This window comes from Balaenoptera acutorostrata, chromosome 3 (assembly GCF_949987535.1).
Source record: "Balaenoptera acutorostrata chromosome 3, mBalAcu1.1, whole genome shotgun sequence".
NCBI classification, from domain to species: Eukaryota; Metazoa; Chordata; class Mammalia; order Artiodactyla; family Balaenopteridae; genus Balaenoptera; species Balaenoptera acutorostrata.
This window is the reverse complement of record NC_080066.1, coordinates 68,894,984-68,917,126: the sequence shown is the minus strand read 5'-3', so window position 1 is coordinate 68,917,126 and position 22,143 is coordinate 68,894,984. Positions and strand designations below refer to the sequence as shown.

Sequence of the window (22,143 nt, the reverse complement as noted above, 5' to 3'; positions counted from 1 at the left end):
TACGGTAAAACGGGGCGGGCCCCAAAACCCACCGGCAGTAACGGTTCAGCGCCTTCACTCTGTCCCACTCCCTGGCTAGGGACCCGCAGGGCCTAGTGGGGGCGAGTTGGAAGCGCCAGGCATCAAGGGCAATGAGGACATCCCGAGCCGAATTGGGGATGGGCCGCCGTCGCGCAGCAGAACCTTTCTTCATCGGGCCTGGTTCGCCGGCCGGTCTGCTTTGGAAGAGACACCCCACTTAACCGTCCCCCGCTCGCACCCTCCCCGTCGCAGCCCTGTCTGCAGAGGCCCGCCTTCCTCCCCGTCCAGAGCCCAGGGGTTGCTGTGGCCGCAGCGTTCCGCCTCTCTCTGGGGGCCTCCCCAGGCGTGGACCTCTGAAGCTATCGGCAGCGTCTGGCTCTTCTGAGCTCCAGTGGGCGAGGGCCTGCAGGTTTCCTCCAGCTGGGGAGGACGCAGAGCGGAGGCGGAGGCAGAAGCAGTTTCAGGCCCTAGGCCCGGCGGGCTGGGTCGGGTGAAGCGCGGCCATCATTCGCCATCCAGGGCGCGCGCGGCCCTCTTGGGACTTCGCCGGCGACCCGTAGCTCGGGCACGCGCCTGTCGCAGCCCGCAGGAAGGAGGGGTCCAGCCTGAGGCCAGGCCACCATGGAGATCCCCTCGGCCCAGGGCCGGCGTCTGGGGCCTTGGGGGCGGCCCTGACCGTCCTCCTCCCTGCCCGGCCTGGATCGCTGACCTGCCCCCCGCGGCATTCGGCCACCTCTGCGTCTCCGCCCTCCCCTGGCCGCGCTGCTGCCTGGGCGCGGCGGCGGCGGCGGCGGCGCCCTGTTGAATGGGCTGTGAGGGCCCAGGTTTGAAGCGCTGGCGAACGCGGCCTCCAGGGGCGCAAGGCAGCAGCAGCGGTGGCGACCAAACGGGTGTTGGAGTTGGCAGCGGCCATGGAGGGCCTGGCTGGCTATGTATACAAGGCGGCCAGCGAGGGCAAGGTGCTGACTCTGGCCGCCTTGCTTCTCAACCGGTCTGAAAGCGACATCCGCTATCTGCTTGGCTATGTCAGCCAGCAGGGAGGGCAGCGCTCCACACCCCTCATCATCGCAGCCCGCAATGGGCACGCCAAGGTGGTGCGCTTGCTGTTAGAACATTACCGGGTGCAGACTCAGCAGACTGGCACTGTCCGCTTCGACGGGTAGGTACATCCCAACTCCAGCCTCCTCTCTAACGCGCGCGGACCCACCACTTTATGGGTCTTCCCCTCCCTCTCTCTCGCTTCGTGGAGGTATCACTTCTCCCATTTTGTACCTCCTGACTTGCCTCATTAATGCCCACTTCATCTTCTGGGGCGAATACTCCATCCCATGTTTTGCTGCTCATCCTCATTGGCCCCTACCCCTTATTCCCTCTATAGGTAAATAGCCACATCCTCTGTCTTGATACCTAATAGGTATTCTGTATTCTTTACTAGATAGTTTGTGAAGAAGCAGTATGGAGGAGGTAGCCGCCTTTTCAGGCTTTCCCTTTATCAGTACTGGGGTTGTAACCGAGATCAGAAATTAACGAGGTCAGCAATTAACGTTGAAGACCTCTGTTTGGTGAGTTATTTGGCCACCCATTTTTTACCCCTTCACGTGAGTGTCCGATAAAGCCCCGTAGTGGGTTGTGGGACCTTAATGTAAAAATAAGCCCCTAGAACCAGCAGCAGTTGCAGCCTCTTGAGGGGCTGTCAAGCAGCCAGGCTTCCCAAGACATGATTCTGACTCTTACACATTGCTGGGGGTAGATATGTTGGCTGCGAAGATGGCACCGGACCTGGTGTAGGACGAGATGATGCCATTGTTAAATTACATGTTATTCTGTGATGTTGTGGGGAAGCTTGATGATATACTGTTATTCCAGGTGGGGAGTTCAAAAATTCATATTGTCAGAGTTAAAACTGGCCCTTTAGGTTTAATTGTACATATTTTTGGGTATGACAGAGTTGAATGCAGAATTGTCAGGTTTGACGTTATCTTTTCTGTGCTGGATGGTTATAACCTGTTTTACAGATTACAACTGCATGAAGATGCATTAATTGTTTTTGTTTCTGTTGACTTGTGCCAGTACATAAGCTATTCTAGCATTTTCTTCTTTTGAGATAGATGTGGTCCTAGCATAAAGATACGTATCTTTAGTTTTGGTGATTGAAAACTCCTTGGTTAAAACCTGATGGAAAAAACAATTCCTCTTGAAGATGACTAGGGCATTGTTGAGTTTTGGTTGATTCTTTTTGTAGGTTGAAATAATAAGAGCTTTTTCTTCTGTTTTAGATGAGAGGAAAATATTTCAAGGTATTACATTTTACTGAAATGATAGCCCACGGGTGGTGGCTAACCTCTGGTACCACCTCTCTAGACGTTAAGGAGATGGTCTTTTTCATATTAACCAAATATGGCAACCTGGTTCTTGTTCGTTTTCTTTTACTAGCTTCTGTGTCCTTTCTGTAACTCCCTGCGTTCCCACAGCCTTTCCTATACGCAGAGGAGGAGTGAAGTAGGATGACCCCCGAACTTCCAGCACCATTCCAGTTGTATAGGCACAAGCATCCATTGAGATATGAATCTCTGCAGTAACAGCTACTGGGTTACACTGCTGCTAAGGAGCTTGCTGAGGCCTGTTTTGATTAGGAGAGAATAGTGGCGAGAAAATCTAGTTTTCTAAAGCATTTGGAAAGGCTTTGCTTATCTTTCTTAACCATCAAAGAGAAAGGTGTTTTGAGGTGGCAATTAAGAGAACCTGAAATAGCTAGGAATGTAGCACATTGAGCCTGTGTAGTGGCTTACCTTGCCCAGTATTTTGCACTGGCCAGTGAAATTAAGGGGTTCAATAAGCAAACATATTTTTAACACCTACTGTGTGCCAGGCTCTGTAGTAGGGATTGGGTTCGCAGAGATGAATGACATACTGTTCCCACTGCAGAGGAAGACAGTCTGGTGCCCTGGGCGGGGGCTGGAGGTGGGGCGTGGTGTATGGCAGAGGTGAGAAATTGATGAAAATGAGTAATTGTCGATGCCATGCCATTTAGGGTTATAGAAATCTTTTGGACTACTGAGGGAACACAGGGAGAGGAAGGGCTCAGCTTTGCCTGGGAGAATCAGCCGAGGTGATATTTGAGCTCAGTCTTAAAGGATAGTAGAAAGTGAAGAAGAGGGATGGCAGCATGGTGCTCTTGCAATGACAAGTGTTTCAGTGCAGTTTCAGGAAGGGGTTCAAGCCTGGGAAATTAAGAAAGAGATTGTGGGAGACTAGAGTGAGGTGGAGGCCAGATTTTGATGATCCTTGTGTAAAATATCAAGAGTCAGACTGGTGAGACTGGAATTGCAAAGATTTCTGTCATTTGAGATTTTGTGAGCCTTCTTCAATCTTTTTTTTGTTTATGGATTATTACAGTTATGGATTTATTAGCTGCTCTGTCAAAGTAGTTTAGTTTAGTTTTTTAACTTATTAAATGCCTATGATGGGCCTAGCCCTGTGCCACACAGCTAATGTGGAAGATGTAGAAGAAAATGTAAAGTTTCTACTTTCGAGGAGCTTACAGATTAACAAAAGAGAAGAATTGAAATTCATGGCCACCTTTCTGCCCACTCACACCACTCTGTGAGATTATTTTGCAGTTTGTTCCAGTCATTTAGGCATTTCAGAAATAGATGAAGAGAGTGTTACTTGCAAATGTCATGATTTCACTTTACATTCATTCCAGACAGTGTGAAAATGTTCGTCTGAGTGAGGTGTTAATAATATGAAGCTCACTCACCCCTCAGGGACTGGCTTTTGAGAGGTACTTAGCCAACCCCCCCTTCTTTAGATTCCATTGGTACTTAAGACCCATGGCCAGATAGGGACAAACAGGGTCTTTGTGGGCTGAAGTAGATCAGTGTTTCCTAATTTTCAGTAATTTATGTACCATCTTCACAATTTTTTGCCAAATCGTTCACCACCTATCCTGTTATTTGCCTAATATTAAAAAAAAGTCTCACTTCTTAGCTTCATCCTAAGCAACAGTATCTGTGTAATTATGGGGTTTGATATGGTACTCTGCGCGTGCGTGTGTGTGTGAGAGAGAGAGAGAGAGAGAGAGAAAGAGAGGGATAGAGAGAGACACACACACACATAGACGTTAAAATAACTTATTTTAAAAAGCCTATACTCGGCCTAAAAACATCTATAATACCTTAGGAAACTAAAGTAGATTCATAATAGAGCCTCAAAAGGGGGACGGTGCCACCCACCTAGATGAAGCCCGATGCTGATATTTGAGTCCTTGTACTTATTTTTTGGAGTAACATTTGAGATTATTTTATTTATGGCTTACTGTGTAACGACCAAAATTGACATAGATGAGTGGATAAGAAGAAAAATTGGGACTTCCCTGGTGGCGCAGTGGTTAAGAACCCGCCTGCCAATGCAGGGGACACAGGTTCAATCCCTGATCTGGGAAGATCCCACATGCCGCGCAGCAACTAAGACCATGCGCCACAACTACTGAGCCTGCGCTCTAGAGCCCTCGAGCCACAACTACTGAAGCCCGCGCACCTAAAGCCCGTGCTCCGCAACAAGAGAAGCCACCGCAATGAGAAGCCCACGCACCGCAACAAGAGTAGCCCCCGCTCACCACAACTAGAGAAAGCCTGCGCGCAGCAGTGAAGACCCAACGCAGCCAAAAATAATAATAAATAAATAAATGTAAAAAAAAAAAAAGAAAAATTACATGAATGGGAATGAAAGAAGAACCTTTAGTTGGAGTATGGGACGCTGTTAAGAATGTTATAGAAATGGAACAGAACAAAGGGGAGGTGTCATGTGACCTTGGAGTACTGTGCTTGTTTGAGTTCTGAGGGCCTGACTGCTGTGTGCCAGAGTTTGTGGGGAACTCTTGTCCTAGAAGAAGTTTGCTGACATGGATGGGAAGGAGAACAGGACATCTGGGAATTCTGAGGCTTTTTGTTGAGTGCTCTTTTAAAGTCAGTGCTAGTACTAATACTTCTAATAAATGTCCAGGTAGAGGAAAGGCGTAAGGGGCACAGCGTCATTTGGCTTCTTTTAGAAAGTCATTTCCACTGTATATTTCAAGGAACTACATATGATCTAATAAATGATTTTAAGGACTTTGGTTAAAATAAAGTGCTGATCATTTACATTTAATGAATTTTTATTTCTATTTCAAATGCTTGAACCAGACATTTTTATTTCAGATTGAACCAGGAAATACATGAGTTTAGTTTTGTGATCAGAAATGTTATCTTTTATTGTGAAATGTTTCCATCATCTGATGCATACATTTTGTTTAAAAGGTGAATATCAGATTAAAGTTTCTTGATTTTTTTTTTTTTTTTTTTTTTTTTTGGCTGTGTTGAGTCTTTGTTGCTTGCGCGGGCTTTCTCTAGTTGCGGTGAGCCTGGGCTACTCTTCGTTGTGGTGCGTGTGCTTCTCATTGCGGTGGCTTCTTGTTGCAGAGCATGAGCTCTAGGTGCGCAGGCTTCAGTAGTTGCAGTACATGGGCTCCGTAGTTGTGGCTTGCAGGCTCTAGAGCGCAGGCTCAGTAGTTGTGGCGCACGGGCTTAGTTGCTCTGCGGCATGTGGGATCTTCTCCGGACCAGGGATCGAACTGGTGCCCCCTGCGTTGGCGGGTGGATTCTTACCCACTGCGTTACCAGGGAAGTCCCAAGTTTCTTGATTTTTAATATGAAATACATAATAGATAGTTTGCATTGCAATTTTAGACTCAATCTAGAAAGATCATTGTTTTATAGTGCTTCTCCCATAGGCATTAAGTAAATATTGCATTAATTTGATTATATTTTTATTTATTTTCTGTTCATTTTGTTATAAATGTGTTTGGCATTTTGTTTTGAGGCAGTATATGGCTATAATTTTAGCTGTATTTTATGGACAAAAAATGTCATAGATGTTAGGATTATAATTCCCTTTAATATGTTTAATGTTTTTATTTAGAAGTAGAAATTTAAAAATCACTAAGGCAAATGTTTCTGAAGGATTAGTCATTCTGTAACACATTCTACAGTGAATATGTTTTGTCATAAACTATTTAAAAAATTTTAATTGTCTCAATAAAAATAGATAATTGAAACTTTTTTTAGGCTCCGGTCACATCACCATAGGGAAAATGGAAATTATTAGATTACACCAGGAAAAGTATTAAACGATTATAAAAACCAAGTGAAGTATATACTTGTAATTTAATTTTTACTCATGTCATTAGTTCTGGGAAATTTGAGGCCAGAAAAAAATTTTATTCACTTTTGTCTCTTTTTTTTCCATCTTTAAAATGGGGGTCCTATTTATCTTGTATGGTTATTGCAAGACTTAAAGATAATGTATGTGAATGCCTATTTTAATGTAACATTTCTTGAGTTTTTACTTAGTTTATGTTCATGTTCCTGGCATATAACAATTTAATATTTTTAAGGCGTGCAAGGAAACTTTGTAACTATGTAAATATAACTATATGTTAACTATGTATTGATTTTTTGGATAGATTATATTAAGAAGTTTTAAAAAAAAGCTTTTTAAATTGAAACATGTTTGAACAATGACATGTATTATGTTTCCTTACATTTGATGCATTATATAGTTTCCAAAGTACTTTTGTATTTTTCATCTCATGTAAGCCTTTTAGTTATATGTCTTTAAAATGGGCGTAATAATATTATCTACCTTATAGGATTATTGGGAGAAGGTTATTATGAGAATTAAATAAGATATACTGTATATTAAGCACTTAATACAGTACTTGGCACATGGAAATTATTTATGAGCTATTTGTGTTTATTTAAACTTTTTCTTTAAATTGATTTAGAAGTTAAATTATAGTAGTAATGTAGTGCCTCTTTTTTGTTTTTGTTTTTTAATTATATCTATTTTTAGTTAAGATATAATAACATCAAGTAAGGTGCATAAATCTTAAGCGTACAATGTTATAAAATTTTAATTTTTTTACATCCATATAATCACCTTCTAGATCAATATGCAGAACATTGATGTCACTCTAAAAGTTTCCATTGTGCCCTTTCTCAGTCAATTCCCCTCCTTTCCCCTCCCAGAAGTTATGATTATTGTGACTTCTATCACCATAGATTAGTTCTGTCTATACTTGAACTTCCTATAAATGGAGTCATACAGTGTACTCTTTTCTGTCTGACTTCTTTTTGCTTAACACAATATCTGTGAGATTCATCCATGGAGTTGCATGTATCAGTAGTTTTTTTATTTTTTAAATGCTTTGTAGTATTCCATTATATGAATATATGGCAGTTTATCCTGTTGACGGATATTTTGGTTGTTTCTAGCGTTTGACTACTATGAATAAAGCCGCTGTGAACATTTTTGTGTATGCCTTCTGGTGGACATTTGCGTTCATTTCTCTTCAGTATACACCAAGGGGTGGAACTGCTGGGTCATAGGTTGGTGTATGTTTAACTTTAATAGTTATTGTCAGCCAACCACCAAAGTGGTTGAACCAAATTATTGTACATTCCCACTAGCAATTTCCATCAGCAATGAGAGTTTGAGTTGTTTCACATCCTGGCGGATACTTAGTATTGTCATGTCAGTATTATTTATTTCAGCTATTTTGGTGAGTGTGTATTGGTAACTCCTGGTTTTAATTTGCATTTCCCTGGTGAGAGTAATTATCTTGAACATCTTTTCATATGTTTATTGGTTATCTGAATATATACTTTTGAAGTATACTTGTTCAATCTTTTCACCCATTTTTTAAATTGACTTGTTTGCCTTTTTAGTGATTTGTCATATAAATCGATTGCAGATGTCTTCTGCCAGTGAGTGGATTGCCTGTTCACTTTCTTCACAGTGTCTGTTGATGAAAAGAAGTTTTTAATCTTACTGAAGTCTAATCAATTTTTTTCTTTTATGGTTAGTGCTTTTTTTGAATTATGTTTAAGAAATCATCATCAACTCCAAGGTCATGAAGATAGTCTATTTTTTTTAGAAGCATTTATTGTTTTGCTTTGCATATTATAGGTCTACACCACTTCTCAAATTTTTGTGCGTACAGTCAAGGTTAATTTTTTTCCAAACAGATATCTAGTAGCTGCTTCTTCACTATTTATTAAAAAGAACATAATTTCTACCTGAATTTCATTGGAGCTTTTGTCATTAATCTCTGATCCTGTATGTGTGAATCTATTTCTGGAGGGTTTTTTTTTTTTTTCTTTTTGGGTTGTTGTTGTTTTCTATCGATATATTTATCTATCCTTGTGCCACTGACACACTATCCTAATTACTATATTTTGTCCTCCAACTTTATTTTTCTTTCAAGGTTATCTTGGTTGTTCTAGGTCCTTTGCATTTTTTTAAAAAATTAATTTATGTTTGGCTGTGTTGGGTCTTCGTTGCTGCGTGTGGGCTTTCTCTAGTTGCGGCGAGCAGGGGCTACTCTTGGTTGCGGCATGCGGGCTTCTTATTGCGGTGGCTTCTCTTGTTGCGGAGCACAGGCTCTAGGCACACAGGCTTCAGTTCAGTAGTTGTGGTGCGTAGGCTCAGCAGTTGTGGCTCGCAAGCTGTAGAGCGCAGGCTCAGTAGTTGTGGTGCACGGCCTTAGCTGCTCCGCGGCATGTGGGATCTTCCCGGACCAGGGCTCGAACCCGTGTCCCCTGCATTGGCGGGCGGATTCTTAACCACTGCGCCACCAGGGAAGCCCCCCTTTGCATTTCTATATACATTTTAGAATTGGCTTGTCAATATCTACACATATGTGGATGCATGCACACATTTGTGCATGTGCGCACACACACATCCCTGCTGGGATTTTGATTTGGATTGCATTGAATCTGTAGATTATTTTGGGGGAGAACTGGCATCTTAACATTATTGAATCTCCTAAACAATAAACATGGAATATCTCTCCATTTCTTTAGGTCTTTATCTCAGGAATGTTTTGTAATTTTCAATGTAGAAGTCTTGTACATTTTTCATTAGATTTACTATCAGATATTGGTATTTTCTGATGCTGTTGTAAATTGTATTTTTTTGACAGCGAAAGAAAACTTGTTTTGAACTTTGTGTTTATAATCATGACAATAAAAATGTAATAAGTGAGTTTTAATTAAACTGAATTGTTTGCAAAAGGTACAGTTGGCAACCACTAAAACATTTCAACTGATGTAATGTCTTATTTTCCTGATTCATTCTTTAGTTTAAAAAATCAGTTAACAATTAAATGACATTAAAAAAATGAAATTTTAAAAAGAAACTTCAGAAGTCTTCAAATTTATTTTGAGGTACGTCTTTCATACAGTAAAATGTACACATCTGTCATGTACAGTTTGATGAGTTTTTTCCCCTAAATGTCCACCCATGTAGCTACTACCCAGATCAAAATATAGGACATTTCTAGTAGCTTTAAGCCTCATCTGAGTCAATCCTACACCCTCCCCCATAGGTAACCCCATAGGTAGCTGTTACTGGGAATGCTTTTGCTTATAAACATTTTGCGTCATTATTTGAAACTGAAGAAGTAATTGCTTGCATGTTTATAAAGTGCGTCTTTTATTTTCAGAAGTGATAGATGGTGTTGATAATTGCGGTTAAACTATGATATTTATATTATACCAGGCGGATTTTACTCTTTTTCACTTCAAGGGAGATAGAATTTGACCTGTGTTACAAGGTTGTACCATTCATGTTGGGGCACTAATTGTTTCTTTCTCATTGCTGTAGTAGAGTATAATACTTATTAGCTTAGATAATCTTAGGGAAAAATTATCTGCTTAAATACTTTTCTTCCTAAAGCAGTTTCTAACACAATGTTAATGCAGAGATTGGGGTGGCTTTCTCACTGATGTACTGAATGAAACTGTGGTACCTAGGGGGTGCTGGGAGGGAGGAACATGCTGTGCTCCTGAGAGCCAGTGAATCAGCTTGGTGGTCAAGAAGTTACAAACCTCCATACATTTCCTCTCTGTTTTCTGAAATTTATTTACTTTTGCTAGTAGCAAGTCAGTGATTCATTTTTTTTTCTTTTTTTAGGTTTTTATACTTTGGTAATAACAACAGTCGCTAACATTTATTGAGCTCATACTAGGTACAAGTACTATGCAAAGTGCTTTACTTAAATTACCTGATTTTATTTTCAGCCAAACTAATGCTTTACTAACGCTCTGCAGATTGAGGTTTTGGGTCAGTGTAAATGAATACATCCTTTAAATTTACGTTAGGGCAGGTGACCTCCATTTTCTAACTGTTCGTTCTTTTCATGAATAGGTATGTCATTGATGGTGCCACCGCTCTTTGGTGTGCAGCAGGGGCAGGACATTTTGAAGTTGTTAAGCTTCTAGTCAGTCATGGAGCCAACGTGAACCATACCACAGTAACTAACTCAACCCCCCTACGGGCAGCATGCTTTGATGGCAGGTTGGACATTGTGAAATACTTGGTTGAAAATAATGCCAACATCAGCATTGCCAACAAGTATGACAACACCTGCCTAATGATTGCAGCATATAAAGGACACACTGATGTAGTCAGATACCTGTTAGAACAACGTGCTGATCCAAATGCGAAAGCACACTGCGGGGCCACAGCACTGCACTTTGCAGCTGAGGCTGGGCACATAGATATCGTGAAGGAGCTGATAAAATGGCGCGCTGCTATAGTAGTGAACGGCCATGGCATGACGCCACTAAAAGTAGCTGCTGAAAGCTGTAAAGCTGATGTTGTCGAACTGTTGCTCTCTCATGCTGATTGTGACCGAAGAAGTCGGATTGAAGCTTTGGAGCTCTTGGGTGCCTCCTTTGCCAATGACCGTGAGAACTATGACATCATGAAGACATACCACTATTTATATTTAGCTATGTTGGAGAGGTTTCAAGATGGCGATAACATTCTTGAGAAAGAGGTTCTCCCACCAATCCATGCCTATGGGAATAGAACTGAATGTAGAAATCCTCAGGAACTGGAATCCATTCGGCAAGACAGAGATGCTCTTCATATGGAAGGCCTTATAGTTCGGGAACGGATTTTAGGTGCCGACAACATTGATGTTTCCCATCCCATCATTTACAGGGGAGCTGTTTATGCAGATAACATGGAATTCGAACAGTGTATCAAGTTGTGGCTTCATGCCCTGCACCTCAGACAGAAAGGTAACAGGAATACCCATAAGGATCTTCTTCGATTTGCCCAAGTTTTTTCACAGATGATACATTTGAATGAAACTGTGAAGGCCCCAGACATAGAATGTGTTTTGAGATGCAGTGTTTTGGAAATAGAACAAAGTATGAACAGAGTAAAAAATATTCCAGATGCTGACGTCCACAGTGCTATGGACAATTATGAATGTAATCTCTATACTTTTCTGTATTTAGTGTGCATTTCCACCAAGACACAGTGCAGTGAAGAAGATCAGTGCAAAATTAACAAGCAGATCTACAACCTGATTCACCTTGATCCCAGAACTCGTGAAGGTTTCACCTTGCTGCATCTAGCTGTCAACTCGAATACCCCAGTTGATGATTTCCACACCAATGATGTCTGCAGCTTTCCAAACGCGCTTGTCACAAAGCTCCTGCTGGACTGTGGCGCCGAGGTGAATGCTGTGGACAATGAAGGGAACAGTGCCCTTCACATTATCGTTCAGTACAACAGGCCCATCAGTGATTTTTTGACCTTGCACTCTATCATCATTAGCCTAGTTGAAGCTGGCGCTCACACCGACATGACAAATAAACAGAATAAGACTCCGCTAGACAAAAGTACAACTGGGGTATCAGAAATACTACTTAAAACTCAAATGAAGATGAGTCTCAAGTGCCTGGCCGCCCGGGCAGTTCGGGCTAATGACATTAACTACCAAGACCAGATCCCCAGAACTCTTGAAGAGTTTGTTGGATTTCATTAAGTGACTGGATATATGTAAAATCATTTAATGTGGTGCTAAAAAGTAAAGGACTTTAATCACAGACAATAGAATTATGTGTTCATAAAATCTGCTTTTCTTTTCACTATCCTTCCTCCCTACTCATCCTTCCTTAGTTTTGTATTTGGTCTTCTTGCCTCATATGGTTACTGATTTCAAATACACTTTAAACAAAACCACATTGTTTAGGTGTAACTATAATCTAAGGTGTTTGGATATTGGTCACTTAACTATTTTTCTTTTTTTTAAGGAATGAATATAAAATATTTTGTTTATGTAACAAGGGCCCTTATGATTTGAAGTTGATAATGTTTAAAAAAAACTGCCTAGAAAAGTATTTCTGTTAAGCCTGTGTCAGCATGTTATTCTCTGCAGCAGTTTTGAGGATTTCATGAAGAAAAACAACAAAAAGGAACATTAAAAGTAATGGAATATCTAGATGTTCTGCACATACCAAACTGCTATAGGTAGTTTTCACTCTTCCATTATTTATGTGAAGAGATCAACGCATCATAACATCAGGAGGATTTTTAAAAATATAACTGCAGATTAATCTGAAAAATGTGCTAACTTAATAATAGTTACAAATTTATGAAGTTAAATCCATTGAAATTGTTGAATTATGCTGGCTGGTACACACACAGCAGTAATCTTAAAGCAACTTTTCAGAGAATATTGATGGACTATTTGCCTTTGGGCTTGGATTCTAAAATGTGTGGAAGTCTCTGTTTTAATGTAATTAATCTAAATTGCAGCAGTCTGCATTTGACTCAGCTCACAGACATGTAAAAATTATGAATGCTGTGTCTCTCTTAGGAAACAAATTGTCACAATATAGTTATATGTTCTTCTTTTGTCCCCTTCTCCCTTTCCTCTTGTGCTGTATCTTTTAAAATTGGAAACTACTTTTCCAGAGGGCATTATTTGTGCCTCCCTAAGAAGGTTTTTATGACAGATGAAAAGGAACTGGGATATTTTTAATTTTTTTACTTTATTCAGTCTGTGACAAGTAGAAAAATCACTAGTGTGGTATAGGAAATTCAATGTTTTTGATAATAAAAATAATTCTCAATGCCATTTGGAAAGATATTTCTGCCTGAGGGCAGCAAATTTTGGAACCACAAAATGTCGCTTATTCCGACAGGCTGTACAGAGGTCTTTATGGGTTTTTTTTGTTTGTTTGTTTTGTTTTAATGGCAACATTGTAAACTGTCAAATTAAAAGAATATTCTGTGATTATCTGTTAAGCATCACAGAAATTCAAGTAAAGGGTACACACCTATTTCTTTCAATGTTAAAAATGATAAAGAAAATAAAATTAGCTATATCTGTATTTTTCTCTCTAGTGCCAAATGAATGCCTTAGCTATCATAGTGCATGGTACTGTAAGTGAAGACCTGCAGCTTTTTTTCTTTAATGAAAAGCATTATAATGATGCAGCAACATCAGATATAAACTAAAAAAAACAACAACAAAAACCACTGGTAAGGTTTCAATTAACATTTTATGTATGGATATTGCTTTGTGAAGTGTAAGAAAAAGGTTGCAGCCGGATCAGTATAAAACATAATGACTAAGCCAAAATCAGCACCTAGGGCCTTAAATAAAATAGATACCCCATGAAATGAAACACTCTGGAGGATAGGAGGGAATGGATGGGGGTACTTTAAAAACTTCTTCCCCCAAGAACGCAAGATAATTTTACTGTGCTGTAGTTATACCTCACATGTCTTCTTGCTTCAGTTAGGAATGTTTTGATGGTAAATTCTGTCATAGTAATATATTTCTGTTTTCCTAACCTGAGATTTTTACAAGGAAGGTTTTTTAGGATGGTCTAAAGGGAGGTATTTGAATGAGCCCTAATTTGAAAATTACTGGCCTTGATCTTCCTGGTGTGAATCAGGGAACTACTATACCTTGCTCTTGGCAACTCTCATGGCCTGAAAGAGAAAATGCTCATCCTCCAGGTGAGTGAATCACGCCTTTTTCACAGCTCAGATCAGACCCTGTATTTTTCAGACTTCAAGGCCTGCTTATTTGACAGTCTGAGGAATAGCTATGATACTTGGTATTTACTTGGTTCCATTATTAATGCATATGATTTTTAAACATCAAAACTTAAAATATCAGATAATGTTGCATGTTTTAAAAACCATTTCATCCCTTTGGCTACCCAGGACGAGAACTATTTTAGATATTACTTACTTATAAAACGAGGATAATGATTACCTGAACATATTCAGACATCAAAATTTAATGACACTCAGTGTTTTTGAGAAGGGAGGACTGAATGCTGGAGAGAGTAAAACTGCTGACTGAAATGCTGACAAGCTGGAGAAAGAATTTGAAGACAGCGGAATGGACTAAACTTTGCTAATGGTAACCGAGATTTTTTTTTTTAAACTATAGTATAGCGGTACATTGTGCACTGTATTGCTAAGGATCTAATTCTGTCTTGTCAAACGAATCCAAATACGTATTGTGAAACACCTGTATAAAACCATTCTTGAAACAAGGGATTACATGCCTGGTTTTTTGTTTTTGTTTTTTTTTGGTAGAATTATTTTAAAATCTGTTTAGCCAAACCCTTCCCAAACTTAAGTTTTGTTTTGTTTTTTTAAGAAAATAAATAAGTAAGAAAGGTGATAGTTCTGTATCTCAGCTCTCTGAGAACTCTGGGCTGTTGCCATTTTTTAGCCACTTTTGTCATTTTGTGTTTATTATTGGTAGAATTATGCTTTAGATTGTATGTCTTCCTTGATAACATTACAAATTCAATCAAAACTTCTTGGTCTTGCTCAGTAATTGTCATATACATTTAGTTAACTAGAGGCCCAAGTGGATGAATGCCTGGGCAAACCATGTGAAACCTTGGGTGGGTTTTGCACTTAAGAGTTGGTAAAATTGAACTCTTGAGTTTAGGTAACTATTTAAGTCAAGGAATGGGCAGCAAATCCATCCTTCAACTGATCAGAAAGGAAATTTTTGACATAAGAACTCTGACACAACATTGTTTTCAGTCTACCCTGGATTGCTCTCTAGTAGGCCACAGTCCAGCTACCTAAAGGTTCTTTGCTGTGGGCACTTCTAACAAACAAACCAAAAAGCAAACTTTGGTCTTGCTTGTTTCTGGGAAGGGTTTTATTGCATTACGCTGATCATTGATTAATAACTGTAATCATGAGAAACTTAGGCATGATAGGACTGTTTGAAGTAAAATGTGATGTGGGGGCAGCAGCTCCGTGAGTGTCAGCTCTGCATTTGGCAAGTGGTTTTGAAAATCAGAATCCCAAGGGAACAGCACCCTGTCACTAGTCTCCATCTCAGTTGAGGCAGCTACTTGAGGAATAAGGCCACTTTTGATTATTCAAGCAGAAGCATTTCTTTCTGGGGGACTGGGGCAGGGTGAGGAATGAGTTGCTGGACCTTGGATTAGTTGGCTGGTTTTAGAAGCAGCCAGTGATGGAACTAGAGAGTAGATGGATAAAAGTATAAAGGACTTGCTTTTATGGTAGGTTTTCTGTAAAAACCTTAAATGTTCCTTTTCAGGCTAGCCAGATATATCAGTGTACAGATGACTATTCCGTTCTCCTCACTGACTATACTATAACATTAAAATGGGTTAAAGAAAACAAACCTCTGCCTTTTGCTCTATGAAAAGTTATTAGTCCATAAGATTTTAAGCTGTGTGTTGACTCCGACTCTGAAAATGCACAGCCCTGCTCTGGATATCTTCTGTGGAAAGTAGAGAGCTCCTAATGTGTACGGCACATTGCCGAGCTTTCTCATACGTTCCTGGCAGACTTGCCCAAATCTTCAGATGGGCTGGGTTGTACAGTACCTTCTCCAAATATGGGATCTGAAATAAATACTACATGGATAGTGGTGATATATTAATTTTTAAAACTGTAAAGTAAATGTGGTCTCTAGTCCTAGGTTTGTGGTGTGTTCATTTGTGTTAATATATAGGAAAGGGACACTGACTTGATGGTTATGGGTTATCTTGATGTGTGTGCAGGGGTGAGAAGTGCTAAATTGTTAACAGCTTTTCATTTAGGGGCGAGTCATGTGGTGAGTGGCCTAATCAGAAAAATGAAGGAGCAAAGATGTAAGCTTCATCCAAGCAATGCACAAGGTTTTGTAACTTTTTTTATCAGGTGTTGTAAAATTTGTGCATGGCCTTTTTTTGTTGTTGTTGCTTAGTAATTGGTAGAGGAGAAAAGATGAGGGACAAAAACCTCAGCTTTGCTAACCAATCAAGTATATAGCTGGGGAGTAAACTCTGACTGGCTTAACGTGTTGAAAGATCCTATCCTTTATAATATTCATCCCATCCTGCAATCTTCCACATAGAGGAATTACATTGTTGTATTCTAGTAATTCACTGTGATTTATAACAAACCAGTGATGTCATTCTATTGTGCACTTTTGTCAAACCATTTACATGACTTTAATAAACATAGTGAACTTGCTGACTGCACCACTGCACCAGAGGCCTGTTAGTGATTTATATATTGCATGACATTTTCTATTTGAGTTTGACATGTAGAATCATTTTTAATTTCGTGGTAACTGACAGTCCTAATAGCCCAGCTAATTTGAAACTAACAGTATTGCTGTGTAATAGGAAAAAATGGTGTTTGTGTTCAGTAAATGTTTGAAAAAAAAAACTGCCTTGAAGTGTGTGTCTTTATTGTTCAGTGTTGAGATGATCTTTTGTTGAATTCATTTTTAAAAAGTTGTGAAAGTTACATACATGTGCATGGGGGAAAAAATTCAGATAGTTAAGAAAACTTCAAATAGTAAAAAAAAAACTTTACTTTTTCATCTCTCTCTGCCTGCCATTTGGACTCTTCAGAGGGTACTCACTAGTTTTTTGAGTAGCTTCCCAGAATTTTATGTGTATATATGTGTATTTTCTCCTTTTTGTTTTTTTTCTTTGATGCAAATGGACTTTTAACTTTCCTTTGCTATTCTGCATCTTGTTTTCATTCAATATATCTTGGACATTTTTTCATTTTGGTATGTATAGATTTTTTAAAAAACAATTTTATAGCATTTAATCCTATGGATGGACTTAAAATTTATTTAACCAGGCCTTACTGTTGGATTTTTAGGTTTTCAGTTTATTGATATTCCAAATACTGCTTCAGTGAACATCCTTATATACTGTATTCATAGAACAAATTCATTTCTAGCTCTGGAACTTCTGGTTTAGTGACTGTTTAAAATCTTGACAGAGGTGATCCAGTTGCCTTCCATCTCCCTACATCCTTATTGACATCAAATATTATCTAATCATTTAGTTTTTGCCAAGATGATGGAAATGGAAAAATATTATTTCATGGTTCTGATTTGTGTTCCTTTATTATGAATGAGGTTGACATATATTTACTGACCTTTTTTGTTTCTTTTGTTTGCTTTTGGGTTGTGGTCTTTTTCTTGCTACGTGTTAGAAATTCCTTGGAAATTTAAGGAAATTTTCTGTCATGTGTCACAGTTTGTAGTTTGTTTTTTGACTTTTAGTAGTTTTTTTTTTTTTAAGTGGGATGAATATCAGGAGTCCCACTTTTTAAAAATTTTTTAATTAATTAATTAATTTATGGCTGTGTTGGGTCTTCGTTTCTGTGCGAGGGCTTTCTCTAGTTGTGGCAAGCGGAGGCCACTCTTCATTGCGGTGCGCGGGCCTCTCACTATCGCGGCCTCTCTTGTTGTGGAGCACAGGCTCCAGACGCGCAGGCTCAGTAATTGTGGCTCACGGGCCCAGCTGCTTTGCGGCATGTGGGTTCTTCCCAGACCAGGGCTCAAACCCGTGTCCCCTGCATTAGCAGGCAGATTCTCAACCACTGCGCCACCAGGGAAGCCCTAGTAGTTTTTATATCTACTGAATTTTGTATCTTGCTTGTAAAGTTGTCTCCATTCCAAGTTCATATATCTTTTTTACCCATGTTCTCTTCTAGTGCTTTTATGGCTTTTCCCTCCCACTTCTCTCTCCCCATTCCCACCACCCCCCTCTATTTTTCTCTTCCTTCTCCTCCACATCCTTTCCTTCTCGCCGTCTTTGGTTTACATCTTTTATCTACCTGGAATTTATTTTGATTAAGGATCCAGCTAGCCAAGAACTCTCTTAATTATTTTCCACTGATATGAATCATAAACTAAATTCCCATAAAGTAATTGGATCTGTTTCTGGGTTCTCTCTTCTATTCTGTTGGCCTGGCAGTGTGGTGGAACCCTGAGGAATACTGTCTGGGTTCTTTCCATCACTTACTAGCTCTGTGACCTCGATCCAAGTCTCAGTTTCTGTAGGGACAACAATATTATCTAAGTTGTGATGAGCAAGTGAGAGAATTAAAATGCTTAATGTAGTGCTTAAAACAGTGAAGTGCCTGCTAAATGTTACGTATTAATATAAGTGGGGCTGATGTTTCTTCATTTGTCTTTTTTCTCTAACCAGAAAGTTTATTTTTAATGAAGGTCTTGCAAATATCTTCCTTTTTTTAATCATTAGTTAGTTTGTTTATATTGTAGATAGGAGCCTTTCTTCCACGTATATACTTCTAAATGTTAATGTTTTGATATAGGCATTTTAACGGATTTCCCTTTTTTTTTAAAAAATTTTTTTCAGTTGCTTCATTTGGATATCCCAGATACACTAATCATCATTTACAGGTAATGATGATTTTGCCTTCTCATTTCCAGTATTCATACCTCATATTTCTTTCTTTTACCTAATTACAATAGTTAAGATTACCAGAAGGGTATTAAAGGGTGGTACTGGAGCACATCCTCCACACATGTTTGCATTCAAATTTAGATTTAGGGAGTCCCTTTGTAGAGATCTGAAAAAATCATTTAGGGCAACTCTGTCACTTCACAGTTGAGGATACAGGCTCACAAAGAAGTGACTTGTCCATCTAAGGTCGCACAAGGACCAAGTGTCAGAGCCTGAGGTAGGCTCTGAGTTTACTGACCCGCTGAACAGTGCTCTTTCACTGTAAGACTCTCACACCAGTACCAGAGAAGCTCATCTTAGGATTTCTGCCAGATCTGTGCCTGGCAAAAAAATCTGACTGGACTGCAGAAATCATCCAAATTCTAAATCATCTTTTTTTTTTTTTTCTTTTTCTGTATTTCAAGTAATGTCTGCTGTATTAAAGTAACAGATGTCCAGACAAAAGAAAATGCTGGCAGTAATATATTTCATCAGATACCTGATCTAGAAAATTTCAGTATGAGATGCAAATTTCAGGTAGCTCACAAAATCTTAGCTTTTTGGCAAGCTTAGACAAAATTATATATTCTAATTTGCCTGTGATTTGTAAATTTGGTTTGCTCAGTTCATCCGGAGAACAGAACTGGGGTTTGCTCTGGCCTCAACCAGTAGGAAGAAACAGTTGGAAATTCCTGTGTATCAAGCACCTACTGTGTGTCGGGCACTGTATCAGGGATGTGAATACAAAAAATAAGAATCATGGTCTCTGTCCTTGATAAGCTTGTTGTCCAGCTAGATGTCTCTATTTGAAATCTGATTTTCTATTTTTCCTCAAATTTTAATTCTGAAAGTTTAAGACGTTACTTTTGAACTCTGGCTTGGGCCATCTTCTGAAAACGTTTCAGAAAACTTTACCATCATCATTTTTAATATAGTACCAGGGAGACAGGAACAAAGAACATGCACAACTGATTAGAAAGGATGAGTCCTTAAGGAATGGTGCCCCCATCTGCTTTAAAAAAATTTTTTTCTGCTCATACCCTACTTTGAGCCTTGTGAGTTTGCTAGGTACATTTTAGCCTATATCTTATTGAAAAGTTTCAGAGGCCAGGTGCCAGGCTTGTAACCCTCCCTTCAAGCTACACCAGCAAAGCTCCTATGTTCCGGTTTCAGTTTTTGTTTGGAACATGCTGTCCTACTTTAGTGTGATGTCAAAGCTAATGGAATAGACAGTGACACAAAAGCACTCTGCAGATTTAATGTGGTCGATTAAGCTTGACTGTCCTTTGAGAGGGATCTAGTTGACATTAATAGTAATATAAGGATAATTTGGGGGAATTTTTTTTTTTAAAGGTAAGAAGTAGTGCAGAATAAAGGGCAACGTGACATTAGCTAAAGGTAAAAACAAAGGCCAATGTGGTGAAGACAGGACCATTCACTACTAATGGCTGTATTAAGTCAATCACCCAAGGCGTATCTGGTGGAGAAACCTGGCCACTTCATGTTTGGGGTGAGGTGTGGTTGCAGTGAGTTATATGCCAGAAAAGAAGCACGATTAAGCCAGCTGCTTCGATTACAGGCTGCCTGGCATCTTGGGGCTTAAAGCCAAGAGTCTAGTGTCTTATTCTGGGAGAGTATGGATGCTAAAAGCTCTTGAATACTGATGGAGACAGCAACTTGTCTTTTATAGACCTCTAGGAAAGGTCTCAGAGAAGCTCTCCCACATTTCCTGGTAAAGAGTCATTCTCCTCCCTCTCTCTGTTGTGTTTGTATTAGCCCCCTTCACCTGATACCCATCTTGTTAAGAAGTACCACCTTTCTTAACAAAAGGAAGACCCAGAAGCTCCACTGTTGGCACTGGAACCCCTTGGGGGTTTTTACCGATGACTGCTCTGCCACCAAGATAGGCTAAAGGGCAGCTGAGAAAGGCCATGCTGTAAGAAACTGACATTGAAGTCTAAGAATAACAAAATCTTACGGCTCTAGATTTCTGGTCCTATCATTTTAATGTGCTTAAAATTACCTCACAGGAACTGGATCTGTGAGGTCTGGGGTAGAACGTCATCTGTGGTTCTGATTTAGGTGGCCCCAGGACCCCACTTTGAGAAGCTCAGCTCTGGATAGATACTCTGCTTTAAGAGGCACACCCTGCCCTCCGAGCTTACATGCCCACACCATCTGACACCAGAAAGAAGCCGCACTCTTACCTGAATTTCTCCTTTTCAACTCTTAGCTGGCCGGAACCGAGGGACAGCATAATTGACGTCCACTTCCCTGCAGAACACCGGATGATGGCACAAGGGCCTGAGGCCTCTCTCAAAGCTACCCAAGGTCTGCCCCTCAGCTCCTGTATCTTCTCTGAGGGCCGGCGCCCCTCCCGCATGGGGTTTCACCATGTCAGAATCAACATGAGACCCCCCGGAACATCTTGCACATCTCAGCTCACAACTCCTTGTTGGAGGTCCTTTCCCTCTACTAGACAGTGAGCCTAGAATTTAAAAAATCCTCACAATCCGCGGAGCAGATTCTAAAACCGCCTTCTGCTGGTAGTTTGGTTTGCAGTCAGGCCTCGCCCCAGGCACGTTTTCCTCCTGCACGCTCACGTGCTGTGGAATTGCTTTAGTATCACGAGGCCATCTGGAAATCAGCACAGCTGTTTTGAAGTAGTGTCTAGGATGGGCCGATAAGGCTTCTAAAAGACTAAACCGTTTTTAAGTTGGTTATGCTTCATGTTAACATTCTTGAGTTCACTCCTTAGCTCCATCGTAAATAATTACACTTAACTACCAGATAGAGAGCATTGCTAAGAACTCCCATCTATGAACCATAATATGAATTTTCATGTTGATTTGCAGTTGCGTTTTGGACAGCTTGCCACCAAATGCTAAAAATGCTTCAGAGGCTGCTGTTCATCTCCCCACCGGACATTAGCAAATGTGCCCCCAACTCAAGAACTAGGTGATCTCCTGTAGCAAATTCCACTCTGGAGACTTGCTGCAACGAGAAAGTCTTCCGAACTGCAGGCGGGAGCCAAGTAAACTTGAACAGCATTACGATGACAACACAGTTCCCATTACTCACCATAGAAGGTCACTTGTGCGTGTAAACCCCTTTTTTGTTGTTCGCTTTCTAGCCTACATATTCCCCTGCCTGTTGACCTCAACGCTCAGCACACTGGAGTCGCCAGGGGAACTCTGAAACACAAATGATGCCCTGGCCCCTCTCCCAACCAATTAAGTCTGACTCCTGGGGGTGGGCCCTTGTATAGGTAGCTTTTAAAGCTTCCAGGTGATTCTAATGTGCAGCCAGGCCTGAGAAACGCTGCTCTAGCATGAGGCTTTGCTCCATGTAAAATGTATCTTCTCTGCTTGCCCTGGCAGCACACTTAAGGCCAGTCATGGACATTTATACCCCAGAGCAAATAATTTCAGAAAGGGAGAACTGATAAGAGAGAGAGGAGAGCGACACAGTACAAGGGCTGAAGGCCTTGAAGATACAAACAAGC

The 22,143-nt window shown here is 40.2% G+C and overlaps 1 protein-coding gene across 1 annotated transcript; it reads left to right on the top strand.

Moving 5' to 3' along the window:
- The first annotated feature begins 286 nt into the window (after positions 1–286).
- FEM1B (fem-1 homolog B) lies at positions 287–14,442 on the top strand. Its single transcript, XM_007197806.2, has 2 exons — positions 287–1,180; positions 10,270–14,442. The coding sequence occupies exons 1-2, from the start codon at positions 933–935 to the stop codon at positions 11,903–11,905; spliced, it is 1,884 nt and encodes a 627-aa protein (XP_007197868.1). The 5' UTR covers positions 287–932; the 3' UTR covers positions 11,906–14,442.
- Positions 14,443–22,143: the final 7,701 nt, after the last annotated feature.

Excerpts from the sequence above, each read along its gene's own strand:
- FEM1B (XM_007197806.2), top strand. The coding sequence starts at position 933 with ATGGAGGGCCTGGCTGGCTATGTATACAAGGCGGCCAGCGAGGGCAAG. Across the intron at positions 1,181-10,269 it reads GGCACTGTCCGCTTCGACGG|GTATGTCATTGATGGTGCCA; the intron begins GTAGGTACATCC and ends TTTCATGAATAG.